Here is a 25000-nt window from a genome sequence, read left to right on the forward strand (position 1 = left end):
TGCACTGGAAAATAACTCAAAAATACTGTAAAAGAAAATCATTGCATGACCTAGTCCTTTAAGTAACGTGTGTTTATATACTCAGGTTTATCAGATTGCACACACATCTGTTTTTCCACATTAAGCTTTGTGCTTTTTATCTTGAATACAAAGATCTGTAAAGTCCAGGATGAGACTTTATCTGTGTCTGGGAGATCAGCCATGATGCTTACGTCTCTCTCTCTCTCTCTCTCTCTCTCTCTCTCTCTCTCTCTCTCTCTCTCTCTCTCTCTCTCTCTCTCTCTCTCTCTCTCTCTCTCTCTCTCTCTCTCTCTCTGTCTCTGTGGAAAGAAAAGAATTTAGTCATTTTCCACATAGGTGTGAATGTTGTTTGGTGACTCTGACAGATCATCAAAGGTCTGGTGAGAATAGTCAACACTTCTTAGACTCACTGTCTGCTCCCTACATAGTCAGCTGACTTCTAAGAAATACAGCCCTACACTCTCAGAAAAAAGGTACAGCGCTGTCACTGGGGTTTTTCAGCGCTGTCACTGGGCTGTCACCAAAATTACCCGGAACAATTTGTCCCAGGAACTCTTTTTTTCAACCTGGTCTCATTGCGAAAATGTACCTCTGGCAACGTTTTTGCAAACCGCCAAAATACGTACCAATATGTTCATATCTCTGCAGTTTCAAAGTGAAATGAACACTAGAGGCAGTAAAACAGCAAGCGTTTTTTTTTTGTACCGTGTAAATGAATACATTTTGGAGTTTGCGTCACTTAACCTGCTCCATATGCTCGGCTTTTTTTATATAACAAGCTTGCTCAGTAGCTCAGCTGGTACAGATTTGTACTTGTAATAATGAAAGCTCAGGTACGAATCCCGTGAAAGACAAGCCATGATAAAAGAGCTCAAAGATGAGTTCACACAAGCTAAAAAGACATGGTTACTATTGTATTTTTGTCACATTTGCTTTTGTTAACACTATCGGGTAGGTTTAGGGTTTAGTGCAGGTGTACGTTAAAAAAACAATGTCACAAACGTCAGATTGACACTCATCTGTTCCGGGAAAAAACTATGCTTTTGGCGCCACCCAGTGGACATTTCACTTTGAAACTGCAGTGATATGTACATATTGGTACGTATTTTGGGGTTTGCAAAAACGTTGCCAGAGGTACATTTTCGCAATGAGACCAGGCTGCTTTTTTTCCCTTGGACCTTTTTGCGCGACTTTCCCACTGGATTTCGTCCTCCGCAAATACACTTAATAAAGCCTGAACCTCGTCGTCGGTCAATCGGTCGTATTTTTTAAACTCCATTGTTGATTCGAATAGCAAACAACTCTCACTGCACGCACATAAAATGCTGGGTGAGCTCCACCAATCAGCATGTTCAGCGCACAAGTCCCACCCCTGAATGTTCCTGAACTTTGCAAAAGTTGTATCTCGCAAGCCGGGCCGTTTTGAGGGGGACATTTTTACCCAGAACTTCATTTAGACCCCGGTTCCTGCGGTCGAAACGCACCGAGTAGTCCCTAGTTCCTGAGGAGAGTGTTCTCGCGGTGGAAACGCGGCTTTTGGCACAAAAGCAAAAAGGTACAAACCATTCACTTTTGTACCTTAGTGTACCGCCCCAGTGACAGCGCTGTACCTTTTTTTTTCTGAGAGTGTATGAAGTGATTTTTAACGCTCTTCATACTGCAGGCATCACTATCATGTGGAGCGCAAAAGATTGCATTAGACTTTGGCTTTAAAATGTTGCTAAGCCAACGACATGAGCTCTAACGCCATCCCATTCTCAATCCGTAGGGTTTAATATGGAGTTGCAGCTCTAATAGCTTCAGCTCTTCTGGGAAGGCTTTCCTCAAGGTTTAGGAGTGTGTTTATGGGGATTCTTCTAGAAGTGCATTTGTGATGTTGGACGAGAAGGCCTGGCTCTCAGTCTCCGCTCTAATTCATCCCAAACGTGTTCTATCGGGTTGAGGTCAGGACTCAAGTTCCTCCACACCAAACTCACTCATCATGTCTTTATGGAGAGACGCTTTGTGCACTGGTCAGTCATGCTGGGACAGGAAGGGGCCGTCCCCAAACTGTTCCCACAAATATGGGAGCATGAAATTGTCCAAAATGTCTTGGTGACGCATTAAGAGTTCCTTTCACTGGAACTAAGGGGCCAACCCCTGAAAAACAACCCCACCCCATAATCCCCCCTCCACCAAACTTTACACTTGGCACAATGCAGTCAGGCGAGTCCCGTTCTCCTGACAACCGCCAAACCCAGACTCGTCCATGGGATAGTTAGACAGAGAAGCGTGATTGTTCACTCCAGAGAACAAGTCTCTGCTCTAGAGTCCAATGGTGGCGCGCTTTACCCCACTGCATCCCACGCTTTGCATTGCACTTGGTGATGTAAGGCTTGGATGAGCAGCTCGGCCATGGAAACCCATTCCCTGAAGCTCTACACACTGTTCTTGAGCTCATCTGAAGGACACAGGAGTTTGGAGATCTGGAGCTCTTGACTGAAAGTTGGCGACTTCTGTGACCCTCAGCATGCGCTGACCCCACTCTGTGAAGAGTTGCTGTTGTTCCCAATCGCTTCCACTTTGTTATAATCCCACTAAAGGTTGAGCGTGGAATGTTTAATATTTGGACTTATTGTACAGGTGTCCACCGATCACTTGAGTTCTCTGAGCTCCTGAGAGCGGCCCATTCTCTCACTAATGTGTGTAGAAGCGAACACACACACACACACACACACACACACACACACACACACACACACACACACACACACACACACACACACACACACACACACACACACACACACACACACACACACACACTCCTGAGAGTGGCCCATTCTCTCACTAATGTGTGTAGAAGCGTCTGCAGGCCTAGAGCTTGAGTTACACACCTGTGGCCATGAAGGGGTTGAACACCTGAACTCAGTGATTTGGAGGAGCGGCCCAATACTTCTGGCAATGTAGTGATTACTCAGTACTTAAATGTATAATTACAGTCTCACCAGTCCTCCCTCGTCTCTGATCGCGTGTGGTTTTCTCCTCTGCAGATGTGCTGTGAGTGCTGTTTACTCGGCCGGGCGGCCCAGGAGCAAGGTCTGACCTGTGACCTGACGCTCGCGGTGGGCTATCAGTGCGGTGTGGTGTCCCGGGCCTGCTGTGTGGACCGCCTGCCGAACACCGACGGGAAACCAACATCGGGTGAGCAACGCTCTCATGACGGAAAACAGGGGTTCTTGCTCTTCTGAAGTAAACAAGTTGAATTGAAACAGATCTTCTTAAAGGGATAGTGCACCCAAAAATGAAAATCCTGTCATTAATTCCTCACCCTCATGTCGTTCGACACCCGTCAGACCTCCGTTCATCTTCAGACACAAATGAAGATATTTTAGTGTAAAGCTGATGCTGAGAAAGGCTTCAGATAGGCCTCCATTGGCATTCAGTACATTTACACTCACAAGACCCATAAAAGGCACTAAAAACATCGTCACAAAGTCCATCTCACCACAGTGACTCTACAATAATTTTACGATGCGACGACAATAGCTTTTGTGCGCAAAAACAATCAAAATAACGCCTTTATCCAACGTGTTCTTGTCTTCCGTGTGTGTCTTCACGACGCATGCGCGAGAATATGAGCAGATCCGGCGTTCGGACACATGACCCAGAAGAGATTTGTTTACGAGCAGAGGAAGACGCGCGTGTCTAAGCTGATGGATTCTACATTGATCGTGCTTTAGGTCTCGGCGTAGTTCTCAAAATGGGGCTAAAGTGAGCATTTCATGGATTCCCGAACGCCGGCGCTACGTCATATTCTCGCGCATGCGTCGTGGAGACACACACGGAAGACAAGAACAAGCTGGATAAAGGTGTTATTTTGATTTTTTTTGCACACACAAAAACTATTGTCGTCGCATCGTAAAATTATTGTTGAGCCACTGTGGTGAGATGGACTTTGTGACGATGTTTTTAGTGCCTTTTATGGGTCTTGTGAGTGTAAATGTACTGAATGCCAATGGAGGCCTATCTGAAGCCTTTCTCAGCATCAGCTTTACACTAAAATATCTTCATTTGTGTCTGAAGATGAACGGAGGTCTGACGGGTGTCCAACCACATGAGGGTGAGGAATTAATGACAGGATTTACATTTTTGGGTGAACTAACCCTTTAAAGGTACACAATTGGTCCTTAGGGTACCATTACCCCTACAATTAACCATTGGCAGGCAAGTTCGGTCCTAGAGAGTCGCTGTCCTGCAGAGTTCGGCTCCAACCCTGAAAGACATCTATAGAAGCTCTTATTGAGAATTAACAGAGGTTTAGATTTTGGTTTTATTGAAAAAAATCACCATTATGGAGATCAGTGTTTCATTTAATTGGCCAGTTTGACTCTTGGCTTTTTATCTGAGTTTGTGGTTTTTGTAACAGTGTTAACAAAACACATAATCTGTTCAAATCAAAAGAAGCCATAAACAAAAATTATCATGTAGAAAAATTTTTCACTGACTAAAACTATTAATAAATAATATTCACCAACTATACTTTCTCGCCTCAGGTCAGGCATTCTGAATTTTGATTTTTAAATACATTCTAGGGGGAAAAAAGTTTAGACGCACACAAATATCAAGAATCAACATATGAATCTCAACAATGGTGACATACTGCAATGCATGCTGGGAGCCATGTGTTTTATACTGTTGTGGCTTAGTAGGGTTGGAGCTAAACTCTCATCAGCTCTCTAGGACCGAACTTGCCTACCCCTTACTTAAGAGGTACAAAAATGTTCCCTTAAGGGTCCCACCCCAGTGAAGGCCACTTGTACCTTAAAAGGTACAATTTTGTACTCTTTTTTTTGGAGAGTGTGTGGAGCACAAAAGAGGATATTTTGAAGAACATGTCTTTATTTTCCATACTATGGAAGTCAATGGGGACTCAATGTCTCAATGTAAATATAAAAACAGTCAAAAGATCTTCTCGCTTCAGTCTCGAGCAGGAAATGATGGACTCTGCTGCCCTCTAGTGTCTCAGAGGAGATCCAGCACTGGACACTTCACAAGCTTTAATGCATTAATACATGTATGTTTCAAAATTACAGACGCACAACCTGATGCAGCAAACACAGAGGACCAATGCCAAGGTAGATATATATAATCCTAATACTAACTAACAACGAGTGAGGCATTTGTTACAGTACATATTCATCTTTGTTAATGTTCTAATGTTAACACATATACCGGTTCTGATGTGTGTTCGTGTGTGTGTGTGTGTGTGTGTGTGTGTGTGTGTTTGCTCTGAAGCTGCTGGCTGCGCTCAGAGATGCTTTAATGGCACTTGTGCCTGTTCGGAGGGATACAAGCTGAAGACGGACAGAAAGACCTGTGAAGGTCAGTGTGTGTCCACTTGCACATGTGTTTGAATGCACTCCAGTCATGTGAGAAGAGTGTGTGGGATGTGTGTGTCCCGGCAGATATCAACGAGTGTGTGCAGGGCACTCATCGCTGCAGTGCGGGTGAACGCTGCATCAACACGATGAGCTCGTACCGCTGTCAGAGAGAGGCCAGCTGCGGGACGGGCTACGAGCTCACAGACAGCAACAAGTGTGACGGTCAGACACACACACACACACGCGCACGCACGCACTCTCACACACACGCACGCACGCACGCACTCTCACACACACGCACGCACTCTCACACACACACACACACGCACGCACTCTCACACACACACACACACGCACGCACTCTCACACACACACGCACGCACTCTCACACACACGCAAGCACTCACTCTCACACACACACACACACACACACGCACGCACTCTCACACACACACGCACACACTCTCACACACACGCACGCACTCTCACACACACACACACACGCACGCACTCTCACACACACACGCACGCACTCTCACACACACGCAAGCACTCACTCTCACACACACACACACACACGCAAGCACGCACTCTCACACACGCACGCACGCACTCTCACACACACACACACGCACGCACTCACACACACACACACGCACGCACTCTCACACACACACACACACACACACACGCACGCACTCTCACACACACACACACACACACACGCACGCACTCTCACACACACACACACACACACACACACACACGCGCAAGCACGCACTCTCTCACACACACGCAAGCACGCACTCTCACACGCACACTCTCACACACGCACGCACTCTCACACGCACGCACTCTCACACGCACACACTCTCACACACGCACACACTCTCACACGCAAACACTCTCACATGCACGCATGCACGCTCTCTCACACGCATGCACGCACTCTCACACGCACGCATGCACTCTCACACGCACACACTCTCACACGCACACACTCTCACACACGCACGCACTCTCACACGCAAACACTCTCACATGCACGCATGCACGCACTCTCACACGCACGCACGCACTCTCACACGCACGCACGCACTCTCACACACACACACGCACGCACGCACTCTCACACACACACACGCACGCACGCACTCTCACACACACACGCACGCACTCTCACACACACACACACGCACGCACGCACTCACACACACGCACGCACGCACACACACACTCACACTCACACACACACGCACTCTCACACACACACGCGCACGCACGCACTCTCACACACACACACACGCGCTCTCACACACGCATACACTCTCTCTCACACACACACACGCACACACACACACGTGCGCACGCACGCACACACACACTCTCTCACACACACACACAAGCACGCACTCTCACACACACATGCACGCACGCACGCACTCTCACACACACGCACGCACGCGCTCACACACACACACGCATACACTCTCTCTCACACACGCACGCACACACACACACACGCACGCACTCAAACACACACACACACACACACATGCAGCACGCTCTCTCACACACGCACGCACACACTCTCACACACACACGCACGCTCTCACACGCACACAAACACTCACGCGAGCACACACACACACGCACTCTCAAACACACACACACACACACGCTCGCACGCACGCACGCACGCACACACACACGCACACACTCTCACACGCACGCACACACACACTCTCACACACACGCACGCACGCACACACACTCTCACACGGACACAAACACTCACGCAAGCACACACACACACTCACTAACACACACGCACGTTTGTTTTTGTGAAATGTGAGGACATTCCATAGGCGTAATGGTTTTTATACCGTACAAAACGTATTTTCTATCCCCTTACACTGCCCCTGCCCCTAAACCGACCCCTCACACACACACACACACTGCCCCTGCCCCTAAACCTACCCATCACACACACACACACACACTGCACCTGCCCCTAAACCTACCCATCACACACACACACACACACACTGCCCCTGCCCCTAAACCTACCCCTCACACACACACACACACACACACACTGCCCCTGCCCCTAAACCTACCCATCACACACACACACACACACACACACACACTGCCCCTGCCCCTAAACCTACCCCTCACACACACACACACACACACACACACACACACACACTGTCCCTAAACCTACCCCTCACACACACACACACACACACACACTGCCCCTGCCCCTAAACCTACCCCTCACACACACACACACACACACACACACACACACACGCACTGCCCCTGCCCCTAAACCTACCCCTCACACACACACACACACACACACACACACACACACACACACACACACACACACACACACACACACACACACACACTGCCCCTAAACCTACCCCTCACACACACACACACACACACACACACACACACACACACACTGCCCCTGCCCTTAAACCTACCCTTCACACACACACACACACACACACACACACACACACACACACACACACACACACACACACACACACACACACACACACACACTGCCCCTGCCCCTAAACCTAGCCCTCACAGGAGACTGTGCAGTTCACTTTCTGTGAAAAAAAACTCATTCTGTGATTTATAAGCATTTTGAAAAGTGAGGACATGGGGAACGTCCTCATATTTCACCCTCTTTTTGTAATACCCATGTCATTATACACATTTGTGTCCTGATATTTCACAAAAACATGACACTCACACTCACAAACACAGACACTCACACACACAGACACTCACACACACACACAGACACACACACACACACACACACACACACACACACACACACACACTCACTCACTCACTCACTCACTCACTCTCACTCACATAATGGCTCTATAACCAATATATATATATACATACATACATACATACATACAATAATAATAATGGTTTGATGTTTCAGACATTGATGAGTGTGAGACGGGCACTCATAACTGCGCAGCCGAGTTCGTGTGTCAGAACACAGTCGGGTCTTTCCGCTGCCGACCCAGAATGCAGTGCGGTGAGGGATTCATCCAGGACGCTCTGGGCAGCTGCATCGGTGAGACGTCGCTGGCAAACCTTACGGCCGCGTCTGAATGATCGAAACCCGTTACGCTCATAACGATATGCGTCCTTGTGTGTGACAGATATCAACGAGTGTGTGAGTGTGAACGGGCCGTGTCTGCCGGGTCACATGTGCTTCAACACGGTCGGCTCCTACACCTGCCAGAGACAGTCTGTGGTCTGCGGTCGCGGATACCACCTGAACACAGAGGGAACTCGCTGCGTCGGTACGTGTGTGTGTGTGTGTGTGTGTGTGTGTGTGTGTGTGCTGTCCCTTTAACCCTCTGGAGTCTGAGCTGTTTTGGGGCCCTTTAGAAGTTTTGACATGCTCTGACATTTGTGCTATTTTCAGTTGCTTATAAACACATTAATGGCAAAAGTGTAATTACACTGTATTCAGCACAAACTGGGCTACCATAATATGTGAGCAACATGTATGTACATGCTTGAATTTTTGAGAGAAAAATGTTTATGCATGATTTTTGAAAAAACTAAAACATTTGTTTTAAAAGTAAGGCTTCAAAACACACAATATATGTGTTCACAAGACTTTTGACTAATGGGTGTATTTGCCTAGAGTTTTTGCTTCAAACTGATGTGAGAATCATTGAGCCTACACTCGAAAAAATGCTGGGTTAAAAATAACCCAAGTTGGGTTGAAAATGGACTAACCCAGCAATTGGGTTGTTTTAACCCAGTGGTTGGGTTAAATCTTTGCTTAAAACAACCCAATTGCTGGGTTAGTCCATTTTCAACCCAACTTGGGTTATTTTTAACCCAGCATTTTTTAGAGTGTACTCATTCACATAAAACAATACACTGATTTAAAATTTGTAAGACCATTTTTCTTCACAAAGCCAGTATGCGAGGAGGCGTGATAGGTGATACTCATCCTTATTCATTACATGAGATAACAAAAGAACATAATGAGCTGCATAATGAGCTGCATAATGAGCTGCATAATGAGCTGCATAATGAATGAGCTTCATACCTGACTGAGAGAGCAAAAAAATGCTCTTCTTATTTAGTTGAAAACTGTACTTATCTAGTAAATGCATCTTGATTTAAGAATGTTTAAATATTTAGACTAGAAAAAAGACAAAAATGACTAAGAAGAGCATTTTCATTTTTCCTAAAACAATTTACACCATTAATTAAAATTAAGACCTACAATTCTAATAAAATAAATAATTAAAATTAAGATACAATTTATACAAACGAAATTCACTTTAAAGAAAGCAATTCTCTTTCTACAAAACAAAATAATTCACTTTTTCTTCAAAACCAAACTCCAGAATCATTTATTTAGAATGTAGTCAACAAAGGCCTATTATATTTTAAAAACTTAAAAAAATGCTCTTCTTATTTAGTTGAAAATTGTACTTATCTAGTAAATGCTACAATCACTTTCTACAAAACTCCAGAATAATTTCTGACAAACTTTGATATTAAATAAAAAAAAATACCATTAGGCTATAATATTTAAACATCAATATGAAGCAAAATACGTTTGACTGGTCCTATATTTATAGCATATGAGCAGACATTTGCGAATAAAAGCTTTATTGATGTGACACTAGGCTCTTTTACAATAAACACTTTATAATCTGTCCAAAACAGGCCAAATAAATCTGGTCTAAACAGTCTTGCGTGTATGACATTTAATGTTGCAACAGGATTCATATTTAAACTGTCTTTTTGCATTTAATATTCACAGATGCTAACAGAATAAACTGACCTTACAATCAGCGGCGGAGTCCTTTCTTAGAAATGAACAGCTTTCATGAGGAGAATAAATCCAGGATTACTGTTCAAACGCGTCTCAAAATGATGTATCTGAAGTAACAGCGCTTCACTAGATGTGTTTGTATGAGTTGATGTGGGGATGGTCAGTATTTGAATCTCAATAGAGCGCGCGATCTGTGGGCGTGGCCGCATTAGCGGATAATGAAGTAGCTTTTCAACCAGATTACATAAACACAGAATATTTGTTTTCGATTTTGGTTTACAAACCTGACATTTCAGCGTTTATTTAGACATATGTCTCATGTTTGTGAGACAAGTATTCACTAAGCTAGAGGTCATTTTCTGAAGACTATCTGAATGAACGTCTTTAAGAGAGAGGCTGCAGATCGCGCATCATGTGTGTTTTCTTTGTTTTGCAAAAAGCAAAACATTTTGTTTTTATTGTGACTGTACACAAAAAAAAATAGAAACTTAACAGATTAAAATGATGTATAACCCTTGTCTGAATGATAAAAAACGACAGAGTTATTTGAGTCTCATTGGCACTGATAAGAAAAAAAGAGAGCCGATCGCGCCGGCGCGACTCGAGAGGGTTAAGAGCAGTGATCTCTGATTGGCTGGCAGGCTGTGTGTGTGCTGTCTCTTTAAGAGCAGTGATCTATGATTGGCAGGTAGGCTGTGTGTGTGCTGCCTCTTTAAGAGCAGTGATCTCTGATTGGCAGGTAGGCTGTGTGTGTGCTGTCTCTTTAAGAGCAGTGATCTCTGATTGGCTGGCAGGCTGTGTGTGTGCTGTCTCTTTAAGAGCAGTGATCTCTGATTGGCAGGCAGGCTGTGTGTGTGCTGTCTCTTTAAGAGCACTGATCTCTGATTAGCTGGCAGGCTGTGTGTGTGCTGTCTCTTCAAGAGCAGTGATCTCTGATTGGCAGGCAGGCTGTGTGTGTGCTGTCTCTTTAAGAGCAGTGATCTCTGATTGGCTGGCAGGCTGTGTATGTGCTGTCTCTTCAAGAGCAGTGATCTCTGATTGGCAGGCAGGCTGTGTGTGTGCTGTCTCTTTAAGAGCAGTGATCTCTGATTGGTTGCGCTCTCGTCTCAGATATCAACGAGTGTGCTGGTCCTGATAACTCGTGTGACGGTCACGGCTGTATTAATCAGGTGGGCTCGTATCGCTGCGAGTGCAAGTCCGGATTCTTCTTCAACAGCATTACCAGATCCTGTGATGGTCAGTGCCGTTTGTTTTTATACTTAAAAATGATAAAATATGTATAATAATTTTTTTAAATTAAATTATATATAATTTTTATAAAACGATATATTATATATAAATACATTTTTAAATAATTATAAAAATAATATTACATTTTAATTATTTGAATAAAATTCTTAAAATCTTTCATATATATTTTATTAATATATATATATAATGTAACTTAAATAATAAAACATATAATTAAATATTATTTTAATAGTTATTTTTTTAATTATTTAAAAAAAAAAATCAATATTATTTTTAATTAAATTATACTATATATATATATATATATATATATATATATATATATATATATATATATATATATAAAGCTAAAAATATAATTTAATAATAAGTTAATTGTTATTTTAATCAATTATATTAAAATTATATTTTAATATATATATATATATATATATATATAAAAGATAATAAAAGAACAAAAAATATAATTAAATTTTATATATATATATATTTATATCTTAATTATATATATATATATATATATACATTAAATTATACTATATATTATTATATTCATTTAAATAATTAAAAATATAATTAAACATCTTAATTATAATTATATATATATATTATATTAATTGAGGTTTTTATAATTATTTAAAATAATTTAATTATATATCATTTAATTAAACTATACAATATATTCTTTAATGTAAATAATTAAAAATATAATAATATAATTATATATATATAATATAATATATAATATAATATAATATAATATAATATAATATAATATAATATAATATAATATAATATAAATGCAGCTATCACTTGCCTCCTGTTGATCTGTGTGCCGTTTTCCTTTCTCTTGAACGTCAGACATCAATGAATGCAGGAACTATCCCGGACGACTATGTGCCCACAAGTGTGAAAACATCCTGGGCTCCTACAAGTGCAGCTGCACCACTGGCTTCAAGCTGGCGGAGGACGGCAGGAACTGTGAAGGTACAGCAGAACCCATGCGGATAACTAACACTCCTCCAGTCCTGCCTCATTCACCGGCGTTTCACCCGCAGACCTCAATGAGTGCGAGAGCAGCCCCTGCAGTCAGGAGTGCGCCAATGTGTACGGGTCCTATCAGTGCTACTGTCGCCGTGGTTACCAGCTGAGCGATGTGGACGGGGTCACCTGTGAAGGTGAGTGGCTGAGCCCAGGGCAAACTCCAGCATTTATACCAGCGTTTCCCAACCGGGGGGCCGTGTAAAAGTCCTTCAAATATATCATTTTTTTTGGTCAAATTTTTCAAATTATTCTCTCTTTGTAAACTTTGTTCAATGCATGCTACAGGGTTCCCACTCGTCCTGGAAAACCTTGAAAACCTGGAAAATTAATGACAAATTTTCCAGTCCTGGAAAACACATGGAAAATTAGAGAAAATATCAAATGTCCTGGAAAATCTTGTTGTTGTCCGGGAAAATTCTTTTAAAAAAGTGATTTCTTTAGCCGAGTATAAAGAGTTTATCGCTGGCCCAAACAATTAGCGCTAGTTGCAGAAGCACATGTTCAGGAATGCTGAGTTTGATACGTACGAGTAGTATTTTGAATAATGATGTTTAATAGCTAATGCTATAACTGCTCAAATGTATGCAGTGAATGTTAACTCGTAAGCTGCTACCTAATCACATCATTTTGATATAAAGTCAGAATTGCAAGAAATAGTCAGAATTGCGTGATATAAACTCGTAAGTCTTTTCTTCACAATTGACTTTTTTGCGCAGTTGCGAGTTTATATCTTGCACTTCTTTTCTCAGAATTGTGAGATCTAAACTGCAATTTGAAGTTATAAAGTCAAATTCTGAGGGGAAAAAAATTGCGTCAATTTTCGCGTTTATATCACAAATATGTAAACTCGTAATTGCGAGAGTCAGAATAGCGAGATAAAGTCACAATTACCGTTTCTTTCTATTCTGTGGTGTAAACAAGCTTCCATAGTCATAATGTATGATTAAGAGCTCATATTGAAAAATGCTGGATTGTTAAGTAATGGCAATAAACTGTACGCTTTTAAAGACTTAGAAAGCAATATTTGGCATGATTCTTGTCTTTTATTCCCGCCGTAGTAAAATTGAAAATGTCCTGGAAAAGTACTGGAAAATGGCTGCTGAAAAAGAGTGGGAACCCTGATGCTAGTGCTGCCGTATGTTCGAATATGACCAGTCATTTTCGCCGTCATCACCTGGCTGTAGTGCCAGAAGACGCGAATGAGAAGTCGCGCGCGCCGTGAGAAAATGTGTCTCTGTGCACTCATCCGAGAGCGCGCACACGTCTCACAGCGCGCAAATATTGAGTTCTCTTTCAAGTCTCGCTCTTGAACAGACAAATTCACACAAAAAGTATGTCAACATGTCCATCTTGATGAGTATTCTGGCAGACATAGTCTGTATATGCCTTAAGTAAACTTTATACAGTCGAGAAAGACAACGCATATCCGAGCATTAGGTCTTAAAGGGGCAGTAGCATTAGGTCTTAAAGGGGCAGTAGCATTAGGTCTTAAAGGGGCAGTAGCATTAGGTCTTAAAGGGGCAGTAGCATTAGGTCTTAAAGGGGCAGTAGCATTAGGTCTTAAAGGGGCAGTAGCATTAGGTCTTAAAGGGGCAGTTGCATTAGGTCTTAAAGGGGCAGTAGCATTAGGTCTTAAAGGGGCAGTAACATTAGGTCTTAAAGGGGCAGTAACATTAGGTCTTAAAGGGGCAGTAGCATTAGGTCTTAAAGGGGCAGTAGCATTAGGTCTTAAAGGGGCAGTAGCATTAGGTCTTAAAGGGGCAGTAGCATTAGGTCTTAAAGGGGCAGTTGCATTAGGTCTTAAAGGGGCAGTAGCATTAGGTCTTAAAGGGGCAGTAGCATTAGGTCTTAAAGGGGCAGTAACATTAGGTTTTAAAGGGGCAGTAGCATTAGGTCTTAAAGGGGCAGTAACATTAGGTCTTAAAGGGGCAGTAGCATTAGGTCTTAAAGGGGCAGTAGCATTAGGTCTTAAAGGGGCAGTAGCATTAGGTCTTAAAGGGGCAGTAGCATTAGGTCTTAAAGGGGCAGTAGCATTAGGTCTTAAAGGGGCAGTAACATTAGGTTTTAAAGGGGCAGTAGCATTAGGTCTTAAAGGGGCAGTAGCATTAGGTCTTAAAGGGGCAGTAGCATTAGGTCTTAAAGGTCTTAAAGGGGCAGTAGCATTAGGTCTTAAAGGGGCAGTAACATTAGGTCTTAAAGGGGCAGTAGCATTAGGTCTTAAAGGGGCAGTTGCATTAGGTCTTAAAGGGGCAGTAACATTAGGTCTTGAAGGGGCAGTAGCATTAGGTCTTAAAGGGGCAGAACATTAGGTTTTAAAGGGGCAGTAGCATTAGGTCTTAAAGGGGCAGTAACATTAGGTCTTAAAGGGGCAGTAGCATTAGGTCTTAAAGGGGCAGTAGCATTAGGTCTTAAAGGGGCAGTAGCATTAGGTCTTAAAGGGGCAGTAGCATTAGGTCTTAAAGGGGCAGTAACATTAGGGGCCCTATTTTAACGATCTGAAACGCAAGTGTCAAAACGCGAAGCGCAAGTAACTTTGTGGGCGGGTCTCGGCGCTGTTGCTATTTTCCCGGCGGGATAAATGGCTCTTGCGCCCGGCGCAAATCTAAAATGGGTTGGTCTGAAGTAGCTTCATTATTCATAGGTGTGGTTTGGGCGTAACGTGAATAAACCAATCCGAGCGTCATCCAACATTCCCTTTAAAAGCAGGTGCGCAAGTTCCATTATGGATTGCTATTATTATGGCGTATTTACCAGGCGCACGCCAGGAGCGGTTCACAGCCGAGGAGACTGATGTGCTTGTAAGAGCAGTGAAAGACAGAGAAGTGAAGTTGTAATGTTGTACATTATGGTAAAGGTGATTTCACAGTCTTTTTTTTCTTTCAGTTTTTTCAGTTTTTCAGTCGATTTTTTTCCCTGGTTCTTGACGGACAAACCAATTTGTCAGATGTCCTTATATACATATATGTCTTGCCACTATTGGGCAAACAGGTCTTATCCTTAATTATTACAATTAGCCTGAATCATTTGTAAGCTAGATTTATGCCTATTTTTTCACATCTTCGTGGCACACCACAATGATTTCCGTCATCTCATGTGTTAATATTTTTTTAGTGTAACAATTTATGATTTGCAAAAATAACTGTTGCATCTGTGTAGATTACATGAGCAAAGTGTATGCGCGTTGTGCACGCTATACATTATGGTCAAGCATGTGCCCTTAAAATAGCATAATGAACAACGCTCAACGCGCCACTGACTTTAGACTAGGTTTTTTCTGGTCAGTGGCGCAATTGTTTAATGGAACAGCAAAATAGCACCAGGGATTGTTTGCGCCGGAACACGCCTCCTTTTTTGCGCTGAACCGCCCAGGGAGCGCAAGTTCATTCACTAGTTTAGCGACGTGCTTCTGTGGAGGGAAAAGCGCGCTTTGCGCGGGTGCAAAATAGGAATGACACATGCGTCGGTGTACAAAGTCAATTGCGCTGGGTGCAAGATAGGGCCCCATGTCTTAAAGGGGCAGTAGCATTAGGTCTTAAAGGGGCAGTTGCATTAGGTCTTAAAGGGGCAGTAGCATTAGGTCTTAAAGGGGCAGTAGCATTAGGTCTTAAAGGGGCAGTAGCATTAGGCCTTAAAGGGGCAGTAGCATTAGGTCTTAAAGGGGCAGTAGCATTAGCTCTTAAAGGGGCAGTAGCATTAGCTCTTAAAGGGGCAGTAACATTAGGTCTTAAAGGGGCAGTAGCATTAGGTCTTAAAGGGGCAGTAGCATTAGGTCTTAAAGGGGCAGTAGCATTAGGTCTTAAAGGGGCAGTAGCCTTTACTGCTGTCTGTTTAATGTCAAACAACAAAACACAAGGACATCACTCACTGCTCTTGATTGAATAACTTTTGTAAGTTTAATAGGATTAATATTTAATTTACACACTCAAATATGCAATGTTATTTTACATTTGATAAATTTCTGTACCTGAAAACTAATGTTAGACGTACCTGAAAAACCTGAAAAGCATAGTTTATTTTATTAGTATCTTTGCTCAATAGTATTTATCTGTGCTGCTGCTTGTATTTAAATGATTTGTTCTTATTATTTTCTTTATTTTTATTTGACATTAGTCCCTTTTTTCCCTGAACATAGCAAACACTGAACCGTACCGAAACCGTGAACCTAAAACCGTGATACAAACCGAACCGTGAGCAAAGTGTACCGTTACAGCCCTAGTGTAACGTATGCGAGGGGGGGGGCACAAAATGGAGATCATTTTCAAAGGGTGCCGTGATCGAAAAAAGGTTGGGAAACACTGCTTTATTCAGTGGAGGAAGTAACCGTCCTGTTGATCTTCAGACATCGATGAGTGTGCGCTGCCCACCGGTGGACACATCTGCTCTTACCGATGCCACAACACCCCGGGCAGCTTCCACTGCACCTGCCCCGCCACGGGATACACACTCGCCACCAACGGACGCAGCTGCCAGGGTCAGAAACACATCATTACGACAATACAGACATAACAAGTGGTATTTGTTGGGCATGATTGTCATGGTAACACTTTACAGTAAGGTCTCATTTGTTAACATTAGTTAATGCATTAACTTACATGGACATGAACAGGTTAATAAATGTTGCTCATTGTGAGCTCATGTTAGTTCACAGTTGAAACCTTATTGGACTGTAAACCATTGTCACAAATCAGGGTTTTAATTTTCATTTAGTTTGAGTTTTGCATCTAGTATTTTTATTTGAATTAAAGAGCACCTATCATGGAATTTCGAAATGTACCTTTCATGTAGTGTGTAACATAGATCTAAGTGAACAAAAACATCCTGCATAGTTTGAAATATGGCAGTGCACCGTATATATAGTTATTTTCTTTCAAAAGTAAGAGTCGACTCTAAGTCATTTTTAAGAATCGTTAGAAGACCGAAGCTTTTTCTCTGACTAGATGACGTCAACTTGTCAAGTTATTTGAATACGATACGCCCACTTATTGCGCTCCAAGACGCCAGTGAAAACTAGAAAACATCATGGCCACGAGACGCCAGTGAAAACTAGAAAACATCATGGAGACGAGACGCTGTGTTCTGAAGTGCCACTCAAAAGCAAACTTTATCATCTGCCCAAGGATGAGCATTTGAAGACTAAGTGGTTTGAAGACAAACCATACATCGTCGCGATTGAGTGTTTATTAGTCGTCAAATGTATGTTTCGCGATCTCAGGAAGCTTTTATTATGGACTTTTATTATGGCACATGGTATCTTCTTCGTCTGTCTGTACCATATATGGACTACATGTGCACAGAGCGCCCTCCGGCTGCCAGTATGAATTGAAAACAATACCTAAGAGACTCAATCGCTCATGATTAGGCTATATCTGCGCATTTTGAGGAAGTATTGAATAAAAAATACTCCTCTGTTTAGAAATTTGACACAGACATATGAGAATCTATCAATAAGTCTCCTCATCTGCACACTTTTGAACTAAAAGCCCTGAGGGATGTTGATTTGTCGCGAGTCTTCGTGAGGAGAATAGAGGAGTTTTTTTATGAATGAGATCAGCTGAAGCTCATATTACAATCAAACGTACAGACGCGGTTTTCATATTCATAACTCCTGACACATATTAATAAATTACTGTCACTATAAGACTTTGATGGGCGTTCCGTTTCCGAAAATATCTGCACAGACTATACCAATCACAACTGACTGGGTCATCGGACCAATCAGCGCAGATTAGCGTCACGTAAAGGCGGGGTTTTGAAAAGTGAATCACTAAAGGAATCATTTGAGAATCGCTGTCAAAACAGGTAAAAATAAATGCATATTATAAGAAAACTAAAGTCTTTTTTGTCATTGCATGCATGCTAAACTGTTGTTGGGGACTTCTAAAACAATATTTGGAACATTTTAAATGCCATGATAGGTGCTCTTTAATGTCAGCTTTATTTCAATTAACAAAAATGTTTCTAGGTTTTAGTTAACGATAATAATGATAATAATAGTGTCATCGGTCAGAATTAATTAAAAGTTGGTCAAAAATAAATGTTCAGTAATATATGCACATAAAATGGTAAAAATTCATAGGAAAAAAAAGAAAAAAGATATATAAAAAGAATCATAAAAATATTTTTGCTATAAAATATGCACATAAATAAAAAATTAGTAAATATATTTGCAGTAAAATATGCACAAAGTGGTACAAAATTCTTTAAAATATATATTCACAGTAAAACATGCACATAAATAAATTCATAAAAATATGTTTGCTGTAAAATATGCACATAAATAAAAAAATATTTTGCAGTAACATATGCACATAGTGGTAAAAAAATCATAAAAATATATTTACAGTAAAATATGCACATAAAAAAATCATAAAAATATTTTTGCAGTAAAATATGCACATAAAGTGGTACAAAATTCATAAATAAAAATATTTTGCAGTAAAATATGCACAAAGTGGTACAAAATTCTTTAAAATATATATTCACAGTAAAACATGCACATAAATAAATTCATACAAATATATTTGTTGTAAAATATGCACAAAAATAAAAAAATATGCACATAAATAAAAAAATATTTTGCAGTAAAATATGCACATAGTGGTAAAAATATCATAATATATTTACAGTAAAATATGCACAAAGTGGTAAAAATTTAAATATTTTTGCAGTAAAATATGCACATAAAGTGGTAAAAATCATAAATATATTTGCAGTAAAATATGCACAAAGTGGTACAAAATTCTTTAAAATATATATTCACTGTAAAACATGCACATAAATAAATTCATAAGAATATGTTTGCTGTAATATATGCACATAAATAAAAAAATATTTTGCAGTAAAATATGCACATAGTGGTAAAAAAATCATAAAAATATATTTACAGTAAAATATGCACATAAAAAAATCATAAAAATATTTTTGCAGTAAAATATGCACATAAAGTGGTACAAAATTCTTTAAAATATATATTCACAGTAAAGTGGTAAAAAAATCACAATAAATTAAAATATATATATTTACAGTAGAATATGCACATAAAGTGGTAAAAATGGCAATACATTAAAAAAGTATTTTTGAACATTAACAATAATGCTAATAATGAATGAATGATGCTGATGTTTCCCCCATGAGCAGACATTGATGAGTGTGTGACCGGGACTCACGCCTGCACAGAGTCCCAGAGCTGCTTCAACATCCAGGGCGGATATAAATGCCTGAACTTCGACTGTCCGGCCAACTACAGGCGCTCAGGAGACACGTGAGTGACTTCAACTTCACTTTTCCAAGAGGAAAAGGACATTCAACAAATGCACAGATGCAGGGTGGAGCTTGATTTAATGCGGCGGGAATTCAATCCAATTTTGACGTTAATATTTCAACAACAAATCTTTTTTAAATGTTATATTTCCTCTGAATATGAGCAAATAAAATGCAAGTTTTGCAGGAAGGTATTAATATAAGACCTGGGGTTTCTAACACACTGTGCATGAACGTTGCATCAAAGAAGCAATGCATGAATATTGCACAAAGTTTCATTAATACACGACGTTAATATCATTAATATCCCCCTGCTGATAAGAGCGCAACAGTTTCCGGAAGGTATTTTTTTCCCCATGAAAACTGATCCGAGATGCATCGCAATACTACAGGATTTTTTTTCATTTCCAGCTGTTTCGCTCTGTGAGGGTTGTGATGTCACAGTGAATGCTCCTCCCCCTCAAACAAACCCCACCCCCTAAAATCACACACTCCTCCGCATGTTGTGCACCGTTCTAACCCCTCTTTCTCTCTCTCTCTCTCTCTTCTCTCTTTCCCCCGTGTCTCTCTCCATCTCCCCTTTGCAGTCGCTGTGAGCGCTTGCCTTGTAATCTGACTAGCGAGTGCCTGGCCTTGCCTGTGAGAATTACCTACTACCACCTGACATTCCCCACCAAAATCCCCATTCCCACCAACATCTTCCGCATGGGTCCGTCCAACTCTGCGCTCGGGGACGACATCGAGGTGGCCATTGTGGATGGTAACCAGGGAGGCTACTTCGCCGCCAAACGCGTGGACCACGGCGGGCTCTTGGTGGTCCAGAAGCCCCTCACGCTTCCTCAGGACTTTGAAATCTCTCTGGAGATGAAGCTGAGGCGATTCGGACACCTTAGCGTTTACCTCTTCAAGATCCGCTTGTTTGTAACCCCGGACGAGCTGAGCAACGCCATCACTGAGTGAAACCACACGCTTTCTGTGTCTCATTAGTGCAATGCTTGATAGCAGGCGCTCCGATGTGCCCCTGGTGTCTTAGTCTAATGTTGCCTTCAAGTCCAGAAAGTTCTCTATCTGCATTACGACGCGATTTTGACATTGATTTGAATGAAAACCATTACAGTATATAAATAATACTAAAATAACACTGATGCTGATTGGCTTCTGACATGAAAACTGAGTTCCTCACTCCTGAATGACCATCCGCTAAGCTCCGCCCCCCTTGGTTACTGTTGCTAACATCTCAAAACAATAAACTGGAGAGGGATAAATACATGATGAAAATAATTGAATTTTACATTACAATATGCACATAAAATGGTAAAAAATGCAATACATTTTCAAAATAGATTTGCAGTAAAATACATGTAAAGTTGTAAAATATTCACAAATTAAAAAACCTATTTGGAGTAAAATATGCTCATAAAATGGTTAAAAAAAATGCAATAAATCCAAAAATGTATTTGCAGAAAAATATGCAAATAAAGGGGTAAAAAATGCAATAAATCAAAACATTTATTTGCAGTAAAATATACACATAAATGGGTAAAAATCACAATAAATTAAAAACATTATTTGAAGTAAAATATACACATAAAGGGGTAAAAAAAATGCAAGAAATGTTAAAAGTAGATTTGCAGTAAAATACATATAAAGTGGTAAAATATTCACAAATTAAAAAAAACTATTTGGAGTAAAATATGCACATAAAATGTAAAAAAAAATGCAATAAATCAAAAAGTGTATTTGCAGTAAAATATACACATAAATGGGTAAAAATCACAATTATATTTGTAGTAAAATTTGCTCAAAGTGGTAAAAAAAATGCGCTAAATAAAATAAAATATTTTTTGTAAAATATACACATAAAGGGGTAAAAAAATGCAAGAAATTTTAAAAGTAGATTTGCAGTAAAATACATATAAAGTGGTAAAATATTCACAAATTAAAAGACCTATTTGCAGTAAAATATGCACATAAAGTGGTAAAAAATTTACATATTTAAATATTGTATTTGCAGTAAAATGTACAAAGAGTAGAATTTTTTTTTAAATATGCTAATAAACTGGTAGAAATGAATACTGAAATGCAGTGTGACATTTAAAAGAAATGGTTAAATTATCACAGTAAAAACACATGTGGCATATTCTCAGTAAAAGCATGTCTGATAATATGCCGCTCAGTAACAGATACTGTAGGTTCGTCATTACAGTGATGAAAAGCACACGTTCATGAGCATCAACCCATGAAGACTTAAAGGCAACATTATTCTGAAGATGCAGGACTTTAGTGTATCGAAAGCAAAGCTCCTCAGGTGTCCAACGGTAATATATGACCTGAGGTGATGTTCTTCATGTATCAAAACTGCTGTTCATTATTTACTCTAGTCTATGACTGTAGCTCAAACTACTTTCACACACCCAAACTGTGATCAGATGAGACTTGAATCAGACGTCTGTGTGTACTGGGCCACAAGATGGCGCTGTTAGACAAAGCAAATCAACTGGTGTCAAAATCTCTTTTTTTATTAAATATTATTATTCTATTATTTTAGTCTATTGTTTTCTAATAAAAATGTACTTACTTGAGCATTATTGTATTTTTAAAAATGTTTTTTGCCTTTAAATAGTTTTTTTAATGATACAGAGTGCAGAGATGAAATGGAAATTGGGAATGGCGGTTGGAAAATACCACACACGTCATGTGCACTAGCCTCCCTGACGCGATTTTATTAGCATTTAATTAGTCATGTAGGAAGCTACCATTAATCATTGAAGCGGTTAGCTGGATAATTAGCCAGGCATTTGAACCCTTTAGCCTGTATTTAAAGGATACATTAGCCGCTAATCCACCAACATACACCCAGAAACAGACGGACCGATCTGATGACACAGAGTTAAAGATGCTAACTGCTAGCCATGGTAAATTAACGCAAACTAAAAACCACTCAAACACAATTTGCATTACTTTAAATAAATCTGAAATAAAATACAAATTCAACTAGTTGACAAGACAACAGTTCTCATTTGGTTAAAAAAATACAACAAAATAAACAAAAACTTAATAAAAAAGACAAAACTATAATCAATTAAATAATCAACTAAACAAACACATTTGCATGAATCACATACTTTGTGTTTAAAATGCTAAAATTTTGAAAAGACAGTATAGGTTATGAAAATGAAATAAAATGTTAAATACAGTTCTGTCAGGACCACTATCGTCAAAGATGATTGACAATTTGCATACAGTTTGGATTGTATGGTTCTAATCTGGGCAAGAACTCCCTGCTCATCCATGCAGCCTAGCAGCAATAACCTAGCAACACCCTAGCAACCATCTACAACACCCTAGCAATCATCTAGCAATTTCATAGCAACTACCTAGAACATCCTAGGAACTCTCTAGCAACACCCTAGCAACCATCTACAACAACACCATAGGAACCATCTACAACACCCTAGCAATCATCTAGCAATGTCATAGCACCTATTTAGAACAACCTAAGAACCATCTAGCAACACCCTAGCAACCATCTACAACAACACCATAGGAACCATCTACAACACCCTAGCAATCATCTAGCAATGTCATAGCACCTATTTAGAACAACCTAAGAACCATCTAGCAACACCCTAGCAACCATCTACAACACCCTAGCAATTTCATAGCAACTATCTAAAACATCCCAAGAACCATCTAGCAACACCCTAGCGATCGTCTATAAAGTTAAAGGCAATTACCTAAAATATCCTAGGAACCATCTAGCAACACCCTAACAACCATCTACAGAACCCTAGCAACCATCTATACACCCTAGCAATCATCTAGCAAATTCATAGCAACTACCTAGAACATCCTAGGAACCCTCTAGCAACACCCTAGCAACCATCTACAACAACACCATAGGAACCATCTACAACACCCTAGCAATCATCTAGCAATTTCATAGCAACTATCTAGAACATCCTAAGAACCATCTGACAACACCCTAGCAACCACCTACAACACCCTAGCAATCATCTAGCAATTTCATAAAAACTATCTAGAACATCCTAAGAACCATCTAGCAACACCCTAGCAACCACCTACAACACCCTAGCAATCATCTAGCAATTTCATAGAAACTATCTAGAACAACATAAGAACCATCTAGCAACACCCTATCAACCATCTACAATGCCCTAGCAATCATCTAGCAATTTCCTTACAAATACCTATAACATCCTAGAAACAATCAACAGCACCCTAGCAATCATCTAGCAATTTCATAGCAACTACCTATAACATCCTAGGAACCATCTACAACACCCTAGCAATCATCTACAACAACCTAGCAACCACCTACAACACCCTAGCAATCATCTAGCAATTTCATAGCAACTGTCTAGAACATCCTAGAAACCATTTAGCAACACCCTAGCAACCATCTACAACACCCTAGTAACAACCTACAACACCCTAGCAATCATCTAGCAATTTCATAGCAACTACCTAGAACATCCTAGGAACCATCTAGCAACACCCAAGCAACCACCTACAACACCCTAGCAATCATCTAGCAATTTCATAGCAACTACCTAGAACATCCTAGGAACCATCTAGCAACACCCAAGCAACCACCTACAACACCCTAGCAATCATCTAGCAATTTCATAGCAACTACCTAGAACATCCTAGAAACCATCTAGCAACACCCTAGCAACCATCTACAACACCCTAGCAATCATCTATCAATTTCATAGCAACAACCTATAACATCATAGAAACCCTCTAGCAACACCCTAGCAACCATCTACAACACCCTAGCAATCATCTAGCAATTTCATAGCAACTATCTAGAACATCCCAAGAACCATCTAGCAACACCCTAGCCATCATCTACAAAGTTCAAAGCAACTGTCTAGAACATCCTAGAAATCATCTACAACACCCTAGCAGTCATCTAGCAATTTCATAGCAACTATCTAGAACATCCTAGAAACCATCTAGCAACACCCTAGCAACCACCTACAACACCCTAGCAGTCATCTAGGAATTTCATAGCAACTATCTAGAACATCCTAGAAACCATCTAGCAACACCCTAGCAACCATCTACGAAACCCTAGCAAACATCTAACAATTTCATAGCAACTATCTAGAACATCCTAAGAACAATCTAGCAACACCCTAGCAACCATCTACAACACCCTAGCAATCAT

General features: G+C 40.5%; 1 protein-coding gene across 4 annotated transcripts in view; it reads left to right on the forward strand.

Annotated features, from left to right (window-relative positions):
* The window catches only part of fbln1 (fibulin 1), a 96350-nt gene that overhangs the window by 29223 nt on the left and 42127 nt on the right, over positions 1-25000 (forward strand). For 3 of the 4 annotated variants that reach the window (XR_013815991.1, XM_079809659.1, XM_079809660.1), the window contains exons 6-16: positions 3054-3204; positions 5097-5138; positions 5299-5385; positions 5469-5606; positions 8377-8514; positions 8603-8746; positions 11359-11484; positions 12361-12486; positions 12558-12677; positions 16883-17014; positions 19681-19804. Coding sequence is in view for 3 of the 4 variants with exons in the window: in XM_079809659.1 (XP_079665785.1) it covers positions 3054-3204; positions 5097-5138; positions 5299-5385; positions 5469-5606; positions 8377-8514; positions 8603-8746; positions 11359-11484; positions 12361-12486; positions 12558-12677; positions 16883-17014; positions 19681-19804 (1328 nt within the window). In the remaining variant the exon portion in view is untranslated. Of the gene's footprint in view, positions 1-3053; positions 3205-5096; positions 5139-5298; positions 5386-5468; positions 5607-8376; positions 8515-8602; positions 8747-11358; positions 11485-12360; positions 12487-12557; positions 12678-16882; positions 17015-19680; positions 19805-20390; positions 22387-25000 lie in introns of those variants that run through there. The other variant, XM_079809661.1, reaches the window with a different exon arrangement.

Source organism: Gobio gobio, assembly GCF_949357685.1.
Source record: "Gobio gobio genome assembly, chromosome: 25".
NCBI classification, from domain to species: Eukaryota; Metazoa; Chordata; class Actinopteri; order Cypriniformes; family Gobionidae; genus Gobio; species Gobio gobio.